General features: G+C 38.0%; 2 protein-coding genes and 1 non-coding gene across 9 annotated transcripts in view; 2 read left to right on the top strand and 1 right to left on the bottom strand.

The window, feature by feature from the left end:
- Positions 1–690, top strand: part of TPR (translocated promoter region, nuclear basket protein) — a 62,888-nt gene extending 62,198 nt beyond the window's left edge. For both annotated transcript variants that reach the window (XR_013417135.1, XM_015121836.3), the window contains exon 52: positions 490–690. Coding sequence is in view for 1 of the 2 variants with exons in the window: in XM_015121836.3 (XP_014977322.1) it covers positions 490–545 (56 nt within the window). In the remaining variant the exon portion in view is untranslated. The remainder of the gene's footprint in view (positions 1–489) is intronic.
- Positions 641–18,181, bottom strand: PRG4 (proteoglycan 4). 6 transcript variants are annotated; one of them, XM_028851468.2, is made up of 13 exons: positions 18,067–18,180; positions 17,408–17,513; positions 14,185–14,307; positions 12,682–12,801; positions 10,145–10,294; positions 9,482–9,610; positions 5,336–8,095; positions 4,602–4,679; positions 3,348–3,484; positions 2,924–3,080; positions 2,161–2,358; positions 1,631–1,756; positions 641–835 (listed from the first exon to the last, which is right to left on the bottom strand). In XM_028851468.2, exons 2-13 carry the CDS (start codon positions 17,481–17,483, stop codon positions 738–740), a joined length of 4,152 nt encoding a protein of 1,383 aa, XP_028707301.2. In that variant the 5' UTR covers positions 17,484–17,513; positions 18,067–18,180; the 3' UTR covers positions 641–737. The 6 variants fall into 6 exon arrangements, with proteins under 6 accessions (XP_028707301.2, XP_028707307.2, XP_028707309.2 ...); XM_028851474.2 differs by lacking the exon at positions 14,185–14,307 and having other exon boundaries at positions 18,067–18,181; XM_028851476.2 differs by lacking the exon at positions 9,482–9,610 and having other exon boundaries at positions 18,067–18,179.
- LOC114674887 (U6 spliceosomal RNA) lies at positions 2,599–2,706 on the top strand. Its single transcript, XR_003725975.1, has one exon. It is a non-coding gene; the product is annotated as a U6 spliceosomal RNA (small nuclear RNA).
- Positions 18,182–24,374: the final 6,193 nt, after the last annotated feature.

The raw sequence follows: 24,374 nt of genomic DNA, 5'->3' as shown, positions 1-24,374 counted from the left end.
ACATGTTGAACAGGTGATATTTACCAATCTGTAAACTTCATGTAGACAGATTTGTATACCTTAGGTATACAGTAAATATATGCTTATATTTTATATTTATTGATTTCTTCCTTAAATCCAAATTAAGATTTGGAAAATATGAAGTGTTATGGTGTTATATTCATTTGTTGTATCTCTACATCTCTACCTATTGCCATTATATTGTTATTTTTTTTATACAATGGATAAAGCTTTGTGATTATGTTTTAGCTAGTAAAAGTGTAAAATTTTAATATTTCCATGTTTTCCAATATAACTTTTAGATTGTACTTATGTCACAAAAATATTAATATGCTTGTAATAATTTCCATTGAAGTTGTAGAATACCCAACAGTTTTATATCCATAATGACTAGATATTTTTTATAATGAAGTAGAGTAAGTGAATACATGAGTTTTGAATTCTTAAAAGATATATTCAATTTGATTCTATTTTTTTTTTCTTTTACAGGTGTGAGCCATGCAATGGGAGGGAGAGGAGGAATAAATAGAGGAAATATTAATTAATTGGTCTGTAAACAATAACAATTGTGAATAAGATTTTCAAATCTGTTTTAGTGTAATGATTGTCAAGTTTAAAAACATTTTTATATATAAACTGGTATACTCATGTCAATATTCTTTATTAATAAAATGTTTTTCAGTGTCAAAATGTATTATTCTTTTCTTCATTAGTTGACTCCTCCTTTGCTCATCAGTCTAAGGACAGTTGTACCAGACTTTGGATAAGGTCTGCCCAGAACGAGTAGTAATTGCTCTTGCTGTTCTACTAGGCACATCAATGTTATAGTATTGATCTAAATGGAAGAGAAAACATTTTTTTAGTTAAAAGAAAACAATGCCCAAACTAAAAAATAACTTATATTGACTATTATGCTCAAAGACAATGTTTATCATTTTAATAGAGATGTTTTTACTAATTAATTTGAACTTTATAACAGAAAGAAAAACAATTGCCTAGACTTTCCAACCTTTCAGCTTTTTTGATGTTTCAGAAGATTGACATTTCACCATCTTTTTGTAAAATCAGATTCAACTCTCGTTTATGAAATAAGCATTAAAGAGTAACCAAGTTTGAAAAATAATTTACTTGGGTTTATTCTTTTTAAAAAATACATGCCAGTGTCATTCATATTATGGAATTACAGGCAAAATAACTTAGATTTCTGGGCATTTCAAAGAAAAGCATCCTGAGTAACACAATTTAATTGATAAAGTTAGTTTCTCAGGCACTTCTTTTCTGATCTTACAGACTGCAATGATGCAAATCAGTATAACCTTGTGCCAAACAAGCTATCTGTTAAATGCCACAAATGACAGAAGTAAAATATTATCGTCAGTAGCAATTTTACTCTAGTAATTGGATGTTTTATCGTAATCTCATAAAGGTTAGAGCAGAATTGAATTGCAGTGCCATTCATTTTAATTGAAATTAAAGCAAAAGTCTTAACTCGTTTCCACAGCAATTAGAATTAAGTATCGTAGTGTAACTTCTCACATTCAGTCATCATTGCAGCCAGCATTTTTACTTTATCTTCATTATTTTCACAAATGATATCACCTCCTTGGGAAACTATTAGTTAATAACTTACCTTTAGAAAAGGCATAGTAATCATAGCCATCAGGTTTTCTAATGTTGGGCAGTGATATAGCTGAGGTAACCACATTTGGAAGTCCTCTCCACAGTGTACTCACTTTAACTTCATTATGAAGGAAACCTGTAGATGACATGTTTAATAATAAAGATACCAGATTAAAAGGCAATGTACTATCTTGGGAAGGGCCAGACAGATCTGAGTTTTAATCTCAGTTTTTGCCCTCTGATGTAGAACTATTGAAGGTTATAGATTGGTATATAAAAATAGTTCTTGGTAAGACGTACTTGATAAATAGTATTGGTTATAACTGACAAACCTGAACAAACTGCTTTCCTTACCCACAAGGAAAAAGAAAGTATTGGTCTTTGGTTATTCACTAAGGCAAGTGGATGAGTTTTTCATCAGTAAGCTTAAATTATTAGGGCTGTTTGATCAGTATCTATATTTCATAAGCCTTACTGTATAAGAAACTGTATCACATCTACTTATGTTTAAGGATTTTTTTAACAGAATAAAAATGTTACCTTTGTCTTGATAAGCCAGTCTGACGGGTGAATAGTGAATTCTGATGGTGTGTGTTAGAGAAGGTCCTATAGCACGTTCAAAGCGACGTCTCCTAACCTGTGTCGTTTCTCCATACACTGGATAATTTAGAGCAGGCCTTCTTCCAGGGCACTTCTGTACAGGTTCCTGTTTATAAATATACTGCTGAATACTGCCACCTGTTATGTGTTAGAATATCACATGGAAAATGAAAATTTTAATCCCCTCAGAAAAGATGGAAAGCAACTTTTACAATGTATAGGAAAAAATTTTGTTTCGTTTTTCATATAATATGTCGATATTAATGGCTGTTAGCCAAGGGTATTGTAAAAATAATTATTAAACCCTGAAATACTTGTTGAATGAATAGATGCAGCCAATTACATGGTTATATATTTAATTTCAATTGAAAGTGACAGGTGCTCACGTTGGCAGCACATATGCTAAAATTGGAATGATACAGAGATTAGCATGGCCCCTGTGCAAGGATGACATGCACATTTGTGAAGCGAAAGTAAAACATTCTATCAGTGACCTGAAAACTCAAATGAATTGTGATTTGCCTGTGAAGAAATCTAAGTAAAAATTGAGGACAATAAGAATGCTACCCTCAATTTTGATTTTTGTCACTGAAAATATTTGATTCCAGCCATTAAAGATATCTTTTAACAGTAAACTCAATAATAAAATGCTGAGTGTAATTCTTTAAAAGTTTTGTAATCTTGTCAGTTATGTAGCACATACCTCTCTTGAAAAAATACACAGATTCAGGCCGGTTCTTGTATTTAGCTATTGAAAGCGCTGCCACTATTTGTCCAGTTAGTCCTCCAAATCCTTTGACAATTGGTTTGGGATACCCTGCATCTTTTATATCATTGGTAAAACGCCAGTACTGAGAATCCTAATAATTTAAAAGAGAAAATTATGTTACCAGCTTTGGGAAAAAAGATTAGGAACTCATTTCTAGATTTAAGTATAGAGAGAACATGTTAACTTAGTTGAATGGTTGAATTTTGACCATTAATGTTATCAAACTTGCTTATGATTAAATTTTGATGATAGTTTAAAGTGCGGACACTTATATTGGAGGTTAAGGTGATATATGTTGTAATAAACAATGCATTTACAAATTATAATTAAATTTCTCTCACAAAGATAATTGTGTTACCTTAAAGAAGAAAGTTTTTCCTTCACAGTTGCACCTAGTAAAAACAGTATCAATGGGGGAAGGAATACCCCAGACTTCAGTAATTCTGCGAGCTGGAGATGGTGGACTGAATGGACTTAGCATCCAGAAATAATGACCTAAAATTTAAGGAAAAACATCAGCCTACAAGCTGAATGCTAAACCTATCACAAAAGAAACCAAAATGGAAAAAAAAAAAAAAAATGTAGTTTTCTTATGCATTGTATGACTGGAAGTTTAGTCAGATCCAAAAGGTAGTGTTTGAACATTTCTGAGAGCAGGTATTTCCCAAGTCCGAAAGTTAGCATAACCTTTGAGATATTTTAGTTTTCTAGTTTCTTTAGAACGAGCTATTGGTTGGGCCAGGTGCAGTGGCTCACACCTGTAATCCAGCACTTTGGGAGGTCCAGGTGGGTAAATGGCTGGGCCCAGGAGTTTGAGACCAGTGTGGGCACCATGACAAAACCCTGTCTTCACCAAAAAAAAATACAAGAATTAGCCAGGTATGGTGGCGCACACCTGTAGTCCCAGCTACTCAGGTGGCTGAGACGGGAGGATCGCTTGGGACCAGGAGATTGAGCCGTGATTGTGCCACTCTACTCCAGCCTGGGTGACAGAGGGAGACCCTGTCTCAAGAAAGCCTTTCGGCTTTGTGACTTACTATCTCTTTAGTTCTCAATTTCTTTATCTCTTAGAACTAAAGAATTATAATTTAATGGCTAACATCTCTTTAGCCTCTACAAAAAGGAATTATTTTCACATTTAATCTAAATATGTGTTAAGACTGACTAGCAGAGAGTACAGCAGAGAATTAACATGAAATAACTTTTCTTCTGTTACCCTCCGACAGAGTGTAACACTTAAACACATCACAATTGAGATGTTATTTTCAAATAAAGCAGCGAATATGCATGCTGATGTCATTTCATTTGGTATGAAATTAAAATTTTAACAACCGCCCCAAAAAAAAAAAAAAATTGAACTACCTTTTAAATCTTAACAGTAGGAAAAAAACCTCAGTAGTATCAGTTCAGGGTCTTGATTTTGTTTTGTTACTTTGTCTAATTTTCTTAATCCAATATTTCCATTATTACTCTCAGATTCTCCTGTGAGGTATGTTTATCAGTCAGATTCCCCTCCAGAAAACAACCCAAACTAGCACTCTTCCATGACTTTGGTTCTCATAAATGCCGAAACAGAATGATGAGAAGAAAAATAAACGTGTACATAGCTCACCTCGGAATGCAACTAATGTCCCATTGCGCAAAGTAGTCAGTCCATCTACTGGCCTACCATTGCATATATCGGTCTCATCTAAACAAATTAACAAAAACAAAACAAATATAGAACAAAATGAGAAAAGTATGTATGTTTTTTCAAGTCTTTCCACAGGGTTCTATTTCCTGTTTACCTTTTCTAAGATCTTGAAGAACAGAATTTGACGCGTTTGCATAGTTATATACTTGATAATTCCATTTTACTTAAAGATGCTACTCTTCAAAAGTATTACATGAAATAAATTATGATGAATTGGAATGGGCCAGGTTACCTAGATTTTCATGTAAACTAGACATTTATTGGATGTATGAACTCAATGTGAAATTGCATCTTTCAGTTCTGATTGCCCTCCCTTTGGGTTAGTTTGGAAAATTATACTACACATTTTTGCTTTGCATTGTACTTTTAAGAATAGACTCCCAACTAAATTTTTTTTGACATTCGATGTACCATCTCTGCTGCTCATTGACACACACATGCTAAATTCCCAACCCTAAATTATTAATTTCCTAAAGAATGAATAAACTTACTATACGCCTCTGCTTACCTACACGGAAGCTGTAAAACTTCACAAGTTAATCAGGTCAGGTAATACATCTCAGTCGAGTGATACTAAACTAAGGCATTCTGGTTCATATAGATGTAAACTAACATTACCAGCTTTAAAAATGAAAATAACTGATTCTAAATACCGGAAAGCATGGGATTGATGATAATGCCTTGATTGGGTACTCTCAGTGAGTAATCCATGCCGGGAATAACTATAGGCGTGAACACATGGGGCCTGGGAAGCATGTGAGGTGTTTCTCCTTCAGCACCACCTGCATCTTCATTCTTTGGATTTACTTCAAATAGTTTGGAGTTTGGAGTTTGGCTAGGTCTGGTGGTGGTTTGGAGCATGGCTTCTGCTACTCTTGAGGTAGGGTTCAATTCTGGCATTGTTGATGTCATCTTGGGGGGAGTTGGTGTCGTCTTTGGTTTTCTCACTCTAGGTGTTGTTTTTGGCTTTTTGGTAGAAGTGGGCTTTTTGGTAGAAGTGGGCTTTTTGGGTGCCTTGGTTGGCTTTTGAGGTTTAGCAGTTGTCGCTTTAGAATTAGTAGCTCTATCTTTTGGTTTAGCTGTTTCTTCAGGTTTGTTCATGATCTCAGTTGTAGTAATTGTCTTTTTTGTTGTAGTAGTTACTTTGGGTGCAAGAGTAGTTGTTTTAAAAGTAGTAATTTTGAATGGTGTGGTATCTTGAGTAGTGGTAGATGTTACTTCTGTGGCTGTAGTTGTTATTTTGGATTCGGTAGTTTTTTCTGTTGTAGTTGCTGTCTCTTTTGTCATCTTAGGTGCAACAGTTGTAGTTTCAGGTGTAGTACGTATGTCTCTTTCTGTTATCTTGTCTTTAGCTATTGTAGTCATTTCAGATTTAGTCACTGCAGGAGTCTTAGTTGTAGGTACACTGGGTTTCTTGGAACTGTTTTCAAGAACCTTTGGTGTGGGTTCTGCAGAAAGCTCAGGAGTTGATTCATCAGGGCTTTTGTGGCTAGTGGGAGGCTCCATGGTGGTAGTTGGAGTAGAGGCCTCTGAAGTGGTTGCAGGAGGTGTCTCAGGAGTAGTTGGAGCAGGCTTCTTGGAGGTAGTGGGTGCAGGCTCCTTAGGGGTAGTTGGAGCGGGCTTGTCAGAGGTGGTGGGTGTGGGCTCCTTGGTGGTGGTGGGTGCAAGCTCCTTGGGGGCAGGCTGCTTGGGAGTAGTGAGTGCAGGTTCATTGAGGGTAGTTGGAGCAGTCCCCTTAGGGGTAGTTGGAGCAGTCTCCTTGAGGGTCTTTGGAGCAGTCCCCTTAGGGGTAGTTGGAGCAGTCCCCTTAGGGGTAGTCGGAGCAGTCTCCTTAGGGGTAGTTGGAGCAGTCTCCTTGAGGGTCGTTGGAGCAGTCCCCTTAGGGGTAGTTGGAGCAGGCTCTTTAGGGGTGGTTGGAGCAGTTTTTGGAGCAGGCTCCTTAGGGGTGGTGGGAGCTGGTGCCTTGGGAGTGGTGGGAGCAGGTTCCTCAGGGGTGGTGGGTGTGGGCTCCTCAGGGGTGGTGGGTGTGGGCTCCTCAGGGGTGGTGGGTGTGAGCTCCTCAGGGGTGGTGGGTGTGAGCTCCTTGGGAGTAGTGGGTGCAGGCTTCTTGGTGGTGGTGGGTGTGAGCTCCTTGGGAGTGGTGGGTGCAGGCTCCTTGGTGGTGGTGGGTGTGAGCTCCTTGGGAGTAGTGGGTGCAGGCTTTTTAGTGGTGGTGGGTGCAGGCTCCTTGGGGGTGGTTGGGCCAGGCTCCTTGGGAGTAGTGGGTGCAGGCTTCTTGGTGGTGGTGGGTGCAGGCTCCTTGGGGGGAGTTGGGGCAGGCTCCTTGGGAGTGGTGGGTGCAGGCTCCTTGGGGGGAGTTGGGGCAGGCTCCTTGGGAGTGGTGGGTGCAGGCTCCTTGGGGGGAGTTGGGGCAGGCTCCTTGGGAGTGGTGGGTGCAGGCTCCTTGGGGGGAGTTGGGGCAGGCTCCTTGGGAGTGGTGGGTGCAGGCTCCTTGGGGGGAGTTGGGGCAGGCTCCTTGGGAGTGGTGGGTGCAGGCTCCTTGGGGGGAGTTGGGGTAGGCTCCTTGGGAGTGGTGGGTGTGAGCTCCTTGGGAGTGGTGGGTGAAGGCTCCTTGGGGGTGGTGGGTGCAGGCTCCTTAGTGGTGGTGGGTGCAGGCTCCTTGGGAGTGGTGGTTGCAGGCTCCTTGGGAGTGGTGGGTGCAGGCTCCTTGGGGATGGTGGGTGCTGGCTCCTTAGTGGTGGTGGGTAAAGGCTCCTTGGGAGTGGTGGGTGCAGGCTTCTTGGTAGTGGTGGGTGAAGGCTCCTTGGGTGCAATTGGTGCAGGCTTCTTGGGAGTGGTGGGTGCAGGCTCCTTGGGGGTAGTTGGGGCAGGCTCCTTGGGAGTAGTGGGTGCAGACTTGGTGGTGGTGGGTGCAGGCTCTTTGGGAGTGGTAGATGCAGGCTCCTTGGGAGTGGTGGGTGTAGGCTCCTTGGGGGTGGTAAGAGCAGGGCCTTTGGTTGTAGTTTCAGCTTTGGGTGTAGGTTTAGCCGGCACTTTAGATGTAGGTGCTAAATCTTTAGCTGATGTTTTCTCTACACTTTGTGTCTCTTTAGCTGAAGTAGTCTCTTTTCCATCAGTTGAAGTCTGTTTATTTGTTGTAGTAGGTTCTTTAGTTTCAACTGTTGTCTCTTTATTCGTTGTCAAAGATGTCTGTTTAGATGTATCAGAATTAGGTGGAAGACTGGGTCTGGGATTTTTTGGTTTTGCTGTTGTGATTTTGGGAGATGTGGTGACTTTATTGTGTTGGGTGGTAGACGTGGCAGGAGTTGTGGTGACCTTGAAGTCACCATTGTCCAATCCACTTCCAGCTTCATCTACAACTGGTGGTTTGGGAGTAGGTTTCTTTTTAGTTCTGTTCTTCTTGTTATCTTTTCCTGGAGAAAAAACACATCTTGTTATTTTAGAATTTTTTTTCTTTAATAGTGAGATAAAGATCCCATTTTTATCATTGACTAGTTGTGTGTTTCTAAGCAAATTGCTAACCTCTACTATGTCCTTTAATTTGTTGTAAAATGGTAAATACTCAACCTATCTTATTGAGTTGTTTTAGGGAATGAATGAGATGAGAGATGAGAAAGCACAAATTAAACTCTATACAATTAATACATGTAAGTCAGTGGCAACTTTGAAATTAGCAACACAACAAATAACACTAATTCATCTGTTTATATTAATGTTCTTTACCCCCCACTTTTCTAGTCTTATTCTTCAGTGCCCAGTGTCCCTTCCTTCCTCCTGGAAACCTAGTACTACCATCTTGCTGCAACAATTATCTCAGAGGCCTCTACAGCTACCTCTGAGCAATCTGCCCCAGTCACCCGCACAGTCCCTGCTTGAGGCTTGTTCCCATACATAGGGCTATTAGCCACTCCTTTTCTTCTGCGCAGCTAAACTTGCAAGTCCCAGGGGACATAAGTAGGAGATTAGGGTGCCATGGCAGCAAAAAGATAGTATTTATCAAGGCTTTCCCATAGCAGCTACCCCACAGGTGAACTACAAAGCCCAAGGGTGGCTTTGTGCATGATTTTCTGGGTGACTAAAAGATTAAATATCTGGCTATTTATCTAGAGAGAATGCTTCGGAGGAAATCACAACCACTTAGAGTTCTTTAAAACTCCCTTATCCAAAAATTCAGTATTTCCTGGAGAAAGAGAATATATTTTAGAACCAGAACTTCAGGAAATAATAAACAGCAAAGGAAATCTCTTTTCAGGCAATAATAGCCTACTCTGTAGCACAGTCTCTACTAGAGAAAAATCAGCCAGATATATAAGTTACTAGGAAAATAAAGAGGATTTGTAAAATATGGATAACATTTTTTCCATAGAGGTTTGTAAGAATTTAATGAATTAATACTTGTAAAACACTTAGAACAATAGTATATAAATGTTTGTTAAAATAAAGCTGGGGAAGGGAAAATGAAGATGCAAGGAAGATGAAGGGGAAGAAGCAAAATGATATCAAGTAAATAAGAGTGACAATAGAACGCCATAAATAATCATCTCTGGTGCCATCCTGTGGTTCCACAGTCACTGCTACAGCATCTTCTTATCCTTTGCTTTTAGAGTGGCTTCTGAGCTGCTTGGCACTAATTTCCTGTAGTAAGTATTCATTTGGTACTTTCTAAGATAATAGTTTTAAAGTTATATTCCCCCACCCCATATTGAGATGTCTTCATTCTATCAACAAGCACTACTCTTAAATATAATCATTGTTAATATGGCATTGATATAGTCTTTGATCTTTATCAATGCTCAAACCTTTGAGTTTCTTCTGTAATTCTCTATTAGCAGCTGAATTTTTGGAAGACTTGATTTTCCGAATTGTTGAAGAAGAAGAGGAAGAGGAGGAGGAGGAGGAGGACTCTTGATTTTCAGAAACAGAATGTTCTATAAATCAAATAGAAAGTTTGATCACACCAACTTGATTTAAAACAAAAAAGAACTGACAGTCTAAATACAGCAAGAATTGCTATTTACTAATCTACAAGTATCTGGATTTTGCTTTTATTAGTAATATGACCAACTGCCTTTCAACTGTCAGTTAAAAGCAAGGCACCTGGGCTTATCACAGATACTAGCAGTATTACTAGTATCTCTCAACTTTCCCATATCCTCCAAAACACAGAATCAAATTATTCTGCAAAGAAACTCATGGGATGGTTTTTGTTTTTTACAGTAAGATGTGTCCCTTCTGATTTGTTTTAACCCAGACTCATGCTGGGTTTGGTAAATACAGAAAGACCTGAGAGTTTATACTTTGTCTTAAACTTTACTTAAAAGCAAAGTCTAAAACCTTCAAGTGTAATGAGCCTCATGATTCCTAAGATTACCCTGTTCTCTGAGAATGGGCTTAGATAAGCAGTCACCTACAAGTTATTTCATCTAAGAAAGCTCCTTTGATTATATCTGTCATCTTCCTACCTTCTGTTATTTCCTCTGATTCTACAACTTTCTTAGTCTTCTTCTTGTTTGGTGGTTTGGGTGAACGTTTGGTTGTTGATTTGATGGTTTGAGATGCTCCTGAAGGTGGAGGTGCTTTCTTTGCAGATGGTGGTGATGTGGGATTATGCACTGAGGCCAAGCAAGACAAGTCAGTTAACATCTTGTTTTCATCAGCAGCTCTAACTGTGAAAAGCACAGATGCATCTAGCTTCAAGAGTAGATGCTGGTGACAGCCAGTGCAGGCAGGCTCCAGCCCAACACGAATGACTCCATTTTATTCTAAGGGTGCATTGCTATAAAATATTAGTTCTCAGATTGTTGTAAGTTATGACAGGGAGCAAAGTCTCAGGAATCAGAAGACCTGAATTCCAGTCCTAGACCTACGAGCCTCTACCATTGTGACCTTAGGCAAATAATTCTCTTAACTTCATCTTCCTGTCTACAAACTAAGATGTTTATTTAAGATGATTTCTAAAAGTCTTTGCCTTCAGAATTTTTTTTCTGTTTTAGTATTTGTTTTTTGTTTTAATATTCATTTAAATTAAATGATACCAATTTGTCCTTTGTTTTTTTAATTACAAAAGTTCCACATGAATATTCTTGTGAAAAGTTCACACCTTCACATTATGCTTTTCCTCAAATGTGCTTCCCTTCCCAAAGATACAACTGTTAATGGTTTGGAGTGTATCTTTTTAACCTTTTAGTCCCCTTCCCTCTTCTGCTTCTCAGTCTAGAAGAGAAAACACGGAACTTTAAAAATTTTTTTTTAATCATTAGGAACAAGAGGGACTAATGAAGGATACGAAAACAGAGAGTATTGGGGACTCTCTGGGTACAGAAGAGTTGTGATAAATTGTGCTGCTCCCAGCAACATCGCCCCAGAACCCTATTGCTATAGTCTCCATGAACTGGCCACTGCCCCTCTCATTTCTCTTGCCACCCAACAAAAATGTCAAGTATCTCAATTTGAGAAACAGATCTGCCATGTACTAGCTCGTGCTCTTGGCCAGAACGGTTAACCTCTTGAACTCTGTTTTCTCTCTCCCATTCAGAGACACTTGGATGGCTGGGATTCCTTCAATTCTTGAAATGTTATGATTTTTAGATGTATAGACACCTGTAAGTGGTATCTATACTGAAACAACTAGGTGGTGAATCTCAAGATAGTTGGGTTATTATACTTAAACAATAAAGTATTGAGATTCTGAGTGGTTTTATTATTTTAAGTTGGGACCCTGACTATCTTATGAATTCTGTAAAGAAAGTTGGCCAGCATTTCCTTCATCTTTTTTTTCACTGAGTTCTACCTAAACTTTAAGTAAGCTGACCAAACATTTCTTAGCATAAAGTATTATCTTTATCAAAATGTTCTCTCAATGTTTCATCACTTTCTAATCATCTTCCTTCCCTACACATCCTCTGCCCAAAACAAATTCTTAGCTTTCTTGTCTCACAGCCAAAACAATTAGGGTAATGAGTAAATATGTGTCACTCATCATGGGACCTGCTAAAAGCTGCAGGAAGGGTGAGCTCTGAGTTTTTTATTACAAGGGTGTTGTCTTCATTATTTTTGGAATGTTTTCCCATGAAAACATTGAACGGCTAAGAAACTTCTCTCAACTCTGCTGATTAACAGTTCTCCACTCTGTTTCTTCACTGTTCTAAACAAGCAGGAGGTGAAGGCTTGTTTAAATAAAATGATAAGATTGATTATGCAAGCAAAGCTTGTCTTCACCTCCACAAATATTCTTGTTTTAACAAAGTAGAATTTAAGAACAGCCGTTTGGTAAAGGAAAGTAATTCAGTATTTAAGTATGTTTTTAAAATCTTTTTCTATAAAATCTGGAGCCTTTTGTTATATTCTAGAGTAGTCCTTCAAGACCTATAAATAGAGAAGATGATATTAAGATGGGAATATCGCTTGTTATTGACTTTACCATGCACATGTATTGGAATAGAGACTGCTGAAGAGACTGCAGAAATGGGAAGGAACATGACAGTTAACAACGTGTTACGTAGATTTGCCTATAAATTTAATGGCTTAAACTAATTCATAAATTTACTTGCTTAGGGAAGCTGAAAGTGTTGCTTGTGTCCTTAAATATATACTCAAACACTGAGGCCAAAAGCACAGATAGCTCGAAGGATAGTTGGCTTTGTGAAGTCAGCAAGGGTGAGACAAGAAATCATCAAGTGAGTTGATTACTGTTGATTTAACCTGAAATTGAACCATATCTGAAGAAAAAAAAGACATGTGCATTCAGCCTCATCCTCTGTCTTTCCCCTCTGGCAACATCTTGTGCTCCTGGAGCCTGGCTGAGCCTGGGGGTGCTGCTGTTGCAAGGCGCTTTTCTTCTTTAATTAATCTCCACAACACAAAATTGTTACGAAATAGCTTATATGTTAGTAGAATCAAGGCATGAGATGGACTGCATGTTAGACATTAGCAGTGATGCTAAGGTCGGTGCATAGATCTGCCTGTACTGAGAAGCATTGGTTGGTACTGTGATGCTTACCTTCTGCACAGAAACTCTCATAATCAGGACAGCACTTGTCATACTTCTTACATTGGGCGTCGCAGTCACACTCCCTCCCTCTCTCGAAGGACTCAAAGCAGCGGCCTTTACAGGAAAGCTCTACCCAGAGCAAAACAAGAAGTTACAGATTATTAATTGCGAAGCCAGGCCCGTGTATTTGACAGCCATTTCCCACCTTAGACTCGACTAGGTTTCCAAAAGTTCATTTCTAAGTCTTTTATTTAAAATTTGAAGTACATCATCCAGGAAAAATGAGATAGTATCCCAGATGGAGACAGCCCAAGTCAAAAAAGAAATATGGTGACTGAGGGCCACTCTTCTTGCCGTTCAAGACGTCCTGATGCTGCCTAAGTTATTCACATTTATGAACAATGAAAAATCGGGAAATGTCTAAATAGTGAGGTACACTTAATATGAAATCTCTTCATCCTTCTCCTCTTCACACACTGCTTTGTAATAGATTCACAGTAATTGAATGTACAGATCTCAGCAATATATTCCATATAAATATATATCTGTGTATATATATATATATATTCCTATAAATGGGCCACTTTTGAGGCTTAAAAATCATTTGTAATGCAGAGACCCTTATTATGACAAACTGAGAAACGTGTATAGTTGAAAGCTTTCAGCCTAATCTTATAGTGTGGACTATGTTAGGGAGGACTACTCATTTAAAACAGGAAAATTTAAAAAGCCTTGGTTAGAGGTACCAGGACTTACCAAGGCCTATTTGAAATAATTACCCACCCAATACATAAATTGTACAATGTATTCCTCACCTTCACATTCAAATTCTAAAGCAAATATACCTTTCAAACAATTTTAATTATAATTTTCTTAAATTGAATAGGAAATGTTTCTGTGTTAATAACAAAATGGTCCAAAATATATTCAAGTGAAACACTACTCACAATTTAAAATTCAGACCTTCGAGTTTAACTGAAATTCATCATTAAACACTAGCACGTGATCTTTAAAGTGCCTTTTCTAGGTAATTTAGAAATGTATTAACATCAAAAAGTCAAATAATAGACAAAATTATTCCACGCTCATGTATTCTTTGGACGAAACTATTGAAAGACCTCATCACTAGTCGAGGACATCTCTGATTGTAAATAATTACTCTTTACTCTATACTTAATGACTGCTGACTCACCGTATCTTCTCTATTTAAAATAAGACATTTTACTTGGAACTAGTCAATAACCTTGTGCAAGTGACAGATTTCCAGGCTCCCCTTACCCTCCCCAGTAATCACAAGCTTTGACACCATCCTTAGGTACAACGCGCTGCAACATTTATGCAAGTGAAGGAAAAGGCACTTAAGCAAAGGAAGTGATACAGTGGGAAAACATCACTGCAAGTGGGTGCAAGGGGAGGCTCAGTCTCACAGACAGCACTGCACGAGGGTGCATGGGGGCACTCACAGACTCACAGAGCTGCTTAACAGAGGAGACACTCGCTCTCAGGACTTACCCACAGTGCAGACTCTCTTGAAATCAGGGCAGCACTCCATGTAGTGTTGACAGTTATAATCACAGTTGCAGGTGGCATCTCTAGAATACCCTTCCCCACATCTCCCTGCACAGCTTGATAAATCTAAAATTATACAATACTGGCGTAAATATGGCCAAACCACTTTATAGAAAGGGAGCAATCTAATGAGGGGGACGAAGCTGCTTGGTGAGAGAGAATTTTATTGACCGAGAAGGTGTTGGAATGATGTTAGCAATAGGCCCAGCTGATATTTGGCTGATGTCTTAGGTGATCTCAGTTATGTCACTTTATTCTTCACTAGATTGAGATAAAAAATACACTTTTGAAAAGCAGGTAAAGTAATGGCTCTGCCTGAAGAGGGTGATATTCCTAAGGGAGAGGTGGCAGCTACAGCTACTACCAACGCTGTGGCTATGATGATTAGCAGTTGACATTTATTGAGCTTCTCTATGCCAGGTACTGAGTCATACATTATCTCTAATGCTTATGAAAATGTTTCCAGGATTTAATAGCCCTTTTTTAGAGATAAGAAAGCTGAAACACAGAAATTTTGACAACTTGCTCATTATCACACGGCTAGTTAATAGTTCCAGTGTATCTGCATCGTAGGCTAATTAATACCTTCCAATTATTTGTAGTGAACTCATTTACTCTTATAATTGTCCTAATTTAGATAATACATTTTATGATCACCTTAAGTAAACAATCCATCCAGAATTTGAACTCTGATATCTCTTATTTCAAGCCTGAGATTTTTCCACCCATCGCATCGCCTCCCATTCCTGATGATAAGCTTAAAGCAAGCCAGTTGCACCAGCACAAACTTTACTGAGCTTTTTCTTTCTTAATTGGTGGGGATAACTGGATTTTTAAAATGTCAGGGAAGCCAGATGCTTACAACCACTGCTAAAGTGAGAACACTTAAAATAAACTATAAAGGTCATGAACAGAGATTCTCCAGGCAACAAATAAGCAAACAATAATAAAAGCATACTCATTCTCAAATATTTTTAAAAAGTCATTTGGAAAACACCACCTTAAAACCCTCCCTGAGAAATGGCTGCAGGAATGTGACAATGGAATCCATCTCTGGAACAGAAATTGGCAGGTGCAATGTCCTAAATCCACAGAGGAATGTTGAAACACACTGAAAACAAATCTTAATAGAGTCCAGGAATGCCAAGGTCTGAATATGCAAATAAAACAGTAAATTATAGGACAACTTTCAGAACATTTTGCATACGTGAATGCATAACACATACAAAAATGTATATATAGTGTATGTATATAAATACATATATTATATATAAAGAAAAAAGAGAATGAGATGAGGTTGAGAAAGCAAGAGAAGCAGACAAGACAGTATCAAGAGATTTTTTTTTTTATGGTTGGCAGATTTCTGAAATAAGAAATCAACTGTAATCCTGGCACTTTGGGAGGCAGAGGCGGGCGGATCACCTGAGGTCAGGTGAGACCAGCCTGGCCAACATGGTGAAAACCCATCTTTACTAAAAATACAAAAATTAGCCAGGCATGGTGGCAGGGGCCTGTAATCCCAGCTACTCAGGAGGTTGAGATAGGAGAATCGCTTGAACCTGGTAGGTGGAGGTTGCAGTCAGCCAAGATCATGCCACTGCACTCTAGCCTGGGACAAAGCAAGATCTTGTTTCAAAAAAAAAAGGAAATCATCCTTACAGGAAAGGTTTGTTTTCATAGACTAGGTGTCTGTCCTACTTTTATTGCTATTAATTATAACCATTACTTTTATTTATTTATTTATTTTTGAGACAGAGTCTCACTCTGTTGCCCAGGCTGGAGTGCAGTGGAGCAAGCTCGGCTCACTGCAACCTCCACCTCCTGAATTCAAGAGATCCTCCTGCCTCAGCCTCCGAGTAACTGGGATTACAGGCACACGCTACCACACCCGGCTGATTTTTTGTATTTTGTATAGAGACAAGATTTTGCCATGTTGCCCCGGCTGCTCTTGAGCTCCTGACCTCAGGTGATCTGTCCGCCTAGGCCTCCCAAGGTGCTGGGATTACAGGTGTGAGCCACTGCACTCAGCCCCGTTAATTTTAATTTCATTTATTTAATGAAAATTAAAATTAAAGTAGCACCGTTTTAGTGAACAACCAATTGTATTACAGAGCAAAAAGCAGTTTAGAAAGTGCCCCCAGTGTTTTGAACCTTGTCATATTGTTATGCGAAAGCCGAAGGGTCTGGAGATACTGGAGTAGTCATCATTCTCATTGACTATTCACATTTGCTTTCATGTGTTTTCCCATCTTTTCTTATCTAAACAATTCTGCAACTTATGCCTATGCAGACAGTTACCACTCTTGTTCAGGTTTCATCAGAATCTTCGTATTTTACTGGAAATGTTTACTTTAGAAATGGAATTTCATCATAACTGTCATGAATCTTGATTTTTATTCTCTCAGCTTTTGTTTATCAAAGGGGAACAAAAGGAAAAGAAAAGAAAAATCCAAAGCTTGGCATTGTTACTCTTAATCCACCTAGATGGCATGATAGCATCTTCTACTAATGTGATTACACTGAGTGTACTTTAACATTCTCTAAAAAATGAATAACAAGAACTGTTCATCCAGGACCTATTTTAGAGGACTGTGAAAAGTTTAATGTTATAATACAAAATGACAGTCACGTCTGTATTTGTCCATACCTGGATGAATAGTTCCTGTAAGAAAAAGAGAACATTTTCAAGACTAATAAAATGCCATTTGAAACGCTGTAGTTTATAATAATATGGTATCTATGCCTAAATGATGCCAAAATAAGTTATCAATAATTTATTTAATTTAAAAGACCAAATTGTTCAACATATAGGCAAAAAATATGTTATCTAAATATTGTTCTTTTTAGTTATTTTTATGATACTATATAGCTCCAGCATAAATTTATGATGAACTGTCTGCACTTTTTAAACTTTTGGGAGAACCATAGAAATAACAAGTACCAAAATTATTATTTACAGAAGCTCAAAACTCTCAAAAGGAGAAAAAGATGAGAATTCCGAAGCACTTATAAACAGGCTACATGTTGTATATTATTTTAAGGTTGTACGATATATTAAACTCAAGCAAATATAAATTTTTAGAAATATATTTCTGTTGTTATAAAAATCAAGACTGAATGATTAGCAATAGTTGTTAAATAACAGTATGTTCGATGGTTAAGCTACCTTGAGATGAAACTTGCTGAATCACGAAAACAGACAGCAGCAACAACAGGTAAATGGGAAGTGTTTTCCACGCCATGGTTGTTTTCGGGTACCGTAGGTACCCTTCCTGAAAATAAAATAAAGGTATCAGAAAACTGCTCTTTCATCTCACCACTAACTTAGGCTTGCACTATACATGTTTCAGTAATTTTAAAAATGTAACTTAATAATAAAACCATGCTATTCTTGAAACAAGACTTTAAATCACCTTTAATTCTATAGAAAATATTTGACCATTAGACTTAATTTTATGCAGAACAAATCACGTCACCCTCAGCCATATTATTGACAGTTTTGATATTTAAGAAATCTCTAACATAGAATAGACTTATCTTAAAACTCTAGTCAAAGTATAGCATGTACTTACCAGTGCAATGTTAAAATTTTATCTTAAGGAAAATAATAACCCGTGTCATTGAAATGTAATTTAATAAGCATCATGGAGTTACTGTTCCAACTTTTCCTTAACTCTCAATATAAATTCAGAGACTTCCAACAGGTGTATTGCATAAATATAATCCTTTTCAAAAATTTCCAACTACTATCCTTATACATTTTTTTCAAATACCTCTAATGAAAACACATTTAATTCCATGAAGCAAGTTAACTTTGACACTTACCCGTAAAGGATAGATGAGTTTATCCCATGTCCTGGAAGTCTTATATATCAGTGCAAATATAGTGGGATGAACCAATTAGTCCAAAGGTTAGACAAAATCAACAGTGACAACCTATGAAATCAAACTTTCCTCATTTATTGGAAGAGGGCCCAGACGACTAGACTTAGGCAACATCTGGAAAACACTTCCATTAAGCAAAATGACTACTACAAAATAAATTTAGATTTATTGGCCAGAGCACATTTCTAATTTCTAAGTGAAGTGAACAAATTGTCCTGAGATGGTAAATAGCTCTGGCAGGCTTCGACTAATATATTGAAGCAGCAACTGTAAAACATTCACATACTGGTATCACTTCTTTCTTTCTTCCGTTTTCCAGTTAAATCTAGCAAAGTTGGCTTTGACATTTACCTAGTGTTAGCTTGTGGTATACATTTTATATACTTATACCATTATATCAAATGTGCATTTCTTGAGTAGTTTCATTTTCTCTGAGCACAGAAAACATGCTCTCAGTTACCTGCAGGTGGATTATTGACACTGGATTTTCTAGCTTCCTTTATCATCTTAAAAACCTGCTTTAAAACCATATTGATATTTTCCTTAGATCCCTCCTTTAAGATAAGCATGCTTGGAAAAGGTCTTTTAAATTACTAATTTTGCTTCCTTTCCACGATGAAAATGTGAACCATCACCATTGCACAGCTAAGTCAGCTCAGCCCAAGGCTTTCCCCCATTTTCATATGGAATGTATCGGTGTAAAATCTTACCCACCAACATAAGGCCTCTCTCATGTCCTAGCACCTCCCTGAAACCTTTCCAGATCAAATTCAAATCACATCTAGAATTATAGTCAACAACTGTACTACATTTTACTGAAAGCATCTGTTCATCTGTCTCATACCCCCAACAGACTATGATTTCCCTAAGGACAACCAACACATATATCTTAGTCTATTGCCAACAAACAGCCCAGTTGTTTCACCAAGTTTATATGTTTAAAACATGGTCAGGCCGGGTGCAGTGGCTCACTCCTGCAATCCCAGCACTTTGGGAGGTGGAGGTGGGTGGATCACCTGAGGTCAGGAGTTTGAGACCAGCCTGGCCAACAAGGTGAAACGCCCTCTTTACTAAAAATACAAAAAATTAGCTGGGTGTGGTGGTGGGCACCTGTAATCCCAGCTACTCGGGAGGCTGAGGCAGGAGCATCACTTGAACCTAGGAGGTGGAGGTTGCAGTGAGCTGAGATCACGCCATTGCACTCCAGTTTGGGCGACAAGAGCAAAACTCAGTCTCAAAAAAAAAAAAAAAAAAAAAAAAAAAAAAAAAAAAAAAAAAAAAGAAAAAGAGAAAAAAAAAGAAAAGGAAAGAAAACATGTTCAGTGAACCACATGGTTGAAGGCTGGATCCTGCTGTCTAGTATTCATTTAGTAGGTGCTGCAGTTAATTTTCACAAAATGCCTTAAAGTTAAATATAATCATCCACATTTACAAATAAGAAGATGAAGACCCACAAATGAAGAATGTGTGACCCATCCAAGGATCTATAAAGACTAGAGGCCAGAACAAAGATTTGAACCCATGTCTTTGCATTTTAAGTTCCCTCATGTTTGCACTATATCCAGCTCCCTTTTGATCAAAACCATCACTTAGTTTGTAATCATTATACTACATTTTACTCCTTTACTCCACATGTATACATAGGTTTGTGAGATTGTGACTTTTTTAAGACTAGGAATTATAAGCATCTATTTTCTTTCCACAGTGCTTATTTCACAGGACTAAACATATAAAGACAACTTAGAGGACACCTGCTCATCTCTAAATAATCCCCCTTTTCTGGAAACTACTTCCCTTTCTATCAGGGTATTTTCCTTTTAGCTCTGGTTATATGTTACCTTCCCACATCAGCCACAGCCAATAGGATTAGGAGTCGGAACTTGAACAACCTGAGCCAATATGATTTCTTCTCCTGGAAAACTGAAATTATAGTTCAGAGATTACAAATTTGTCGGTCTATGTAGACCAATAATGTGTACATTTCTGCCCATGGTCTAAAGGATTAGAGAAAGTCGTTCCATATAAATGAAGCAACCACGCGGAGAGAAATTTCTGATAACTTTCTAAGTCTCAGTTACTCTGTTTTTTAGACCCAACTTCTTGCTCTGCATCTTTATGGCAAGTTTCCCTTTTGGAGCTGAAGCTGGTTATAGATGCCTTTTGCTACTTGAAATCAATATACAATAGATACACAAAAGATCATATATGGAGTTGAACATTAAACAGAATTCTGTGAATTCTTAGCTCTACTGAGGCCAAGAGTGGGTCAGCTACAAGCTTTTCCAAGTAAGACCTCTACAGTGTTACTTTATTATTTATTTGGAATATTGGGAATGCCCAAATCAGATACAAATATACACATAGATACATATTTTTAAATAAGATATAAATTGTTTTCTAATCATTGCCTTTTGAACTGTATGCACTATCATTTTCCTTCTTTGAATTGATCTTATAATAGTGATGGCAAATAAAATTCTTGAATTGATTAATATCACTTTTTTTTTTTTTTTTTTTTTGAGATGGAGTTTCATTCTTGTCACCCAGGCTGGAATGCAGTGGTACGATCTGGGCTCATTGCAACCTCTGCCTCCCGGGTTCAAGCAATTCTGCTGCCTCAGCCTCCCGAGTAGCTGGGATTACAGGTGTGAGCCACCGCGCCCGGCCTATTAATATATATTTATAAACTGTACTAAATACTCCATTCTGTGAATATTGATCCATTTAACCTTCCTTGTTGATCACACTGCAATCATCCCATTCGTTTATAGGTTCCTCTTTTAAGATTTCCCTTCTCTTAAAGGTATTTTCTTAATGTTCATTTAAATCTCATTTAATTGGATAAAAGCTATTCCAGAATTGGTTTTTGATGCGTGGGAAATGGGGAAAGTAAAGAGACATGGAAAAGACATACACAATGTTAAATCCTAGAGACCTCTTCTAGGGATGATTTTCACAGGGTTCAACCTCATAAGCATCAGTTTTATGCTTGGCAGCAGCACAGTGATACCTTAGAGAACACTAAAGCAAGTTCAGGGGTATTTTTCCTGTGCTAGATTACCCTGGACTGTGGTGCCTTTATACTTCGTCTCCATGCCTGCCCATTAGCTGTCACTTCGCCCTGTAGCCAGAGTGTCTACACCTAGTGGCATCCCTCCACCTTTCCACATCTTTGATGTGTTTCATTTCCTTCCAGCAGCAGCCTAGGAAAAACTGAAGCATGCCAGGGGAAAACCACAGATGTGAGCTTGTTCTTTATTGCCCTAATGTTGCTCACAATGCTAAGTTAGTGTGCTCTAGATACGAAATAACTCCCCTCCTCTCACATGAACCAGAGTGTAGGACTTTGGGACTATTCCTGCCCATTCTGTTCAGGCATTTTCACATATTAGAAAGTGATGTGGCTTTTTTTTCTTTTTTGCAGGTTTGCTCAAAAGTATCACTATTAGATCAGTGAAAGTATTATTAGATTCGCTTTTGAGATTGTGGCAGTCTGATCATTGATCCCAATCTTTTCTAACTTTTTCTAGTTGCCCAGCTAGAGATTACATTTCCCACCTTCTCCTTCAGGTAGTTGTGACCGTACAACTGTGGTCTCTCTGGTAAAATAGGGACAGAAGTAATATGGGCAACTTGCACTTATTTTTCTAACAGGAAACTGCTTGATCTGGACTTTCTCTTTTTCCTGCTTCTTGCAGAATGGAAAGGAGGCATCAGAGACAAGCTTTGATTATGCAGACAAGGCTAGCAGCCTAGGGAATAGTATTCTTGGTGGAATCCAGATGCTGTCTCACTCTCTGCACTAGTCAGAAAGTTTCAGGAAAAGAAATACATTTCTATTTTATTTGAACAACACTCACTTTAGGTCTTTTTAGACACTATCCTAACACAGAGATCATAGGAAATTTCTAAATATTTATAGGAATTATATTCCAAAATTTGATTTGAATTCTCTACGACAATAAAAAAGAATGAGCTAAATGACCTATCAGTAATAAACTATTGGCATTGGAGAGGCAGAGGTAAACTATCCTTATTTGCAGATGACATAATTGTGTATGTAGCTTTAAAATCCTAAAGAATCTAAAAGCTGTAAAAACTACTGAGTGAATTCAGCAAGATTGATATAAGATCAACGATCTTATATCCAGATTCATACTGAGGCCATTTTAATGCATAAACTTAAATGTGCACGAATAAAGAATTTTCTCTACTGACTTTTCTAAGAATAAAAGTTCATCCAATTTGTTCATTCTATTGAGGGGAAATGATCAAATAGTGGTCACTACACACCAAACCTAGTATCAATTTCTAGAGATACATATGTGTGCAAAAGAGAATCCCTGGTCCCTAGCATTTCTTGGACTATTCAGGTAGCCAGAAACAAACAAATAGTTCAAATATCATGTGAAAGGAGTAGGCAGGGTGGTGAGCATAGAGCTGGGCTTTGGAATGGATGAGAACATTGTTCAAATCTCCACTACAAAATTGTCTACCTGGTGGCTTCATGCAATTATCTTGACTTATCTAGGCCTCAGTTTCCTCATCTGGAAAGTGGGAGCAATAATCCCAATGAGCTGGCATTGTCGAGATGCATAAAAAAATCAGAGAATTATACTGAACATTAGTGACATATACAGAATAAATTATAAGTGTTACTGTTATGGCTGATTATCATGCTAAAGCTGCACACAAACTCTTATGGAAACATAGATGAGGAAGTGCCAACTCTACCCAAGGAATTCTTTGCAGATGAATGACATATAATCTGGAGTCTGAAGGCTCCCACAGCTAAAAACTGGGAGAGTAGCCAAAGGTGACAATAAGGGAAAAAATAATATAGCTACACTTTTTCATTCTTCTTACCTCCTTGTTCTTTAGTTCCTGATAATATGGCTTTTTCTTCCTCCAAAACAGAGCTTTGGGAGATAAAAAGTAACCTTATAATCATTCTAGTATAGCCTTTTACTAATGGGCCATTTTAGTAACCTAATAATAATAGAAAACATGTGTTGAGTGTTTATTTTGTTACATGGCATAAATGTATGACTTTATTGGATCTTACAGTAATTTTTTTTTTTTTTTTTTTTTTGAGACGGAGTCTCACTCTGTCACCAGGGTGGAGTACAGTGGTGTGATCTTGGCTCACTGCAACCTCCGCCTCCCGGGTTCAAGCAATTCTCCTGCCTCAGCCTCCAGAGCAGCTGGGACTACAGCCACGCACCACCACGCCCAGCTAATTTTTGTATTTTTAGTAGAGATGGGGTTTCACTATGTTGAGATAGTGATCCACGTTCCTACAGGCATGAGCCACTGTGCCCGGCTGAGCCTCACAGTAATCTTATGACATAATAGTTATTATTATTCAAGCTATTTGACATTTGAGATTATCTGAGGCATAGAAAAGTAATGTGCTCAAGATTAAAAAGCTGAAAAGCCAACAAATGGTAAGTTAGTATCTTAACCCAAGCTTTGTCTGACTCCAAAGCCCATGATTTTAACCAACTCAATGACCCATGTGCTATAATATCCATGGTTAGTAATTTCCTTCTTTGTGCTCCTACATAACTGTTTGCATCTCTAAAACAGCATCTCACTCTTATCAATATCTATCTTTCTCACTATGCTGTAAGCTTCTTAAGGTTTCAGTATGATTACATTTTGTAGCTTTTTCACAGCTAGCATGGTTTCTTCTCATACATGATAAACTTAGGTTTACTGTCTTTCTTCTAACGGCCACTTTGCCATCATATATCTGTTTTCTAATCCAGTATTGTGATCATTCAAGTCCCCATCACTTGGGTTCCAGATGTCAAGGAAGCATACTATGTGACAGCTCAGACAGGAACATTACTGACTTATTTTCCAGTAGCCAACAACATGAGTAATTTCCAACATGAGGGAGTGAAAGTGAATTGGGGTGCTATAACTCAGTGTGACAAATACTTCAGAATTGGGAAATTCAGAGAGTGGGAGCAGAGCCTGGGTGTGGCTGAAGGACCCATAGATAGGTGGGATAAGAGGGAAGTCTCCCCAGAGACACTGTAGAAGACATTTCATTGAGTCATTCCAAAGCAGGAACACCAGGCTCTTTAAAGATATTGAGTATAATGCAGTATTGGCTGATTGTATAGTATTGCATAATAATCCTTTTAAAATCCCTTTCCCCCTGATGGCAGCTAATTTCTGTCAAAAGGATTAAGAAGCAGGACATTTGCAACAATTGTCTCTATGGAGCTTATGTTAAG

The sequence above is a fragment of the Macaca mulatta genome, chromosome 1 (genome assembly GCF_049350105.2).
Source record: "Macaca mulatta isolate MMU2019108-1 chromosome 1, T2T-MMU8v2.0, whole genome shotgun sequence".
In the NCBI taxonomy this organism is placed as follows: domain Eukaryota; kingdom Metazoa; phylum Chordata; class Mammalia; order Primates; family Cercopithecidae; genus Macaca; species Macaca mulatta.
The sequence above is the reverse complement of the archived record's forward strand: the minus strand, read 5'-3'. Positions and strand labels throughout refer to the sequence as shown.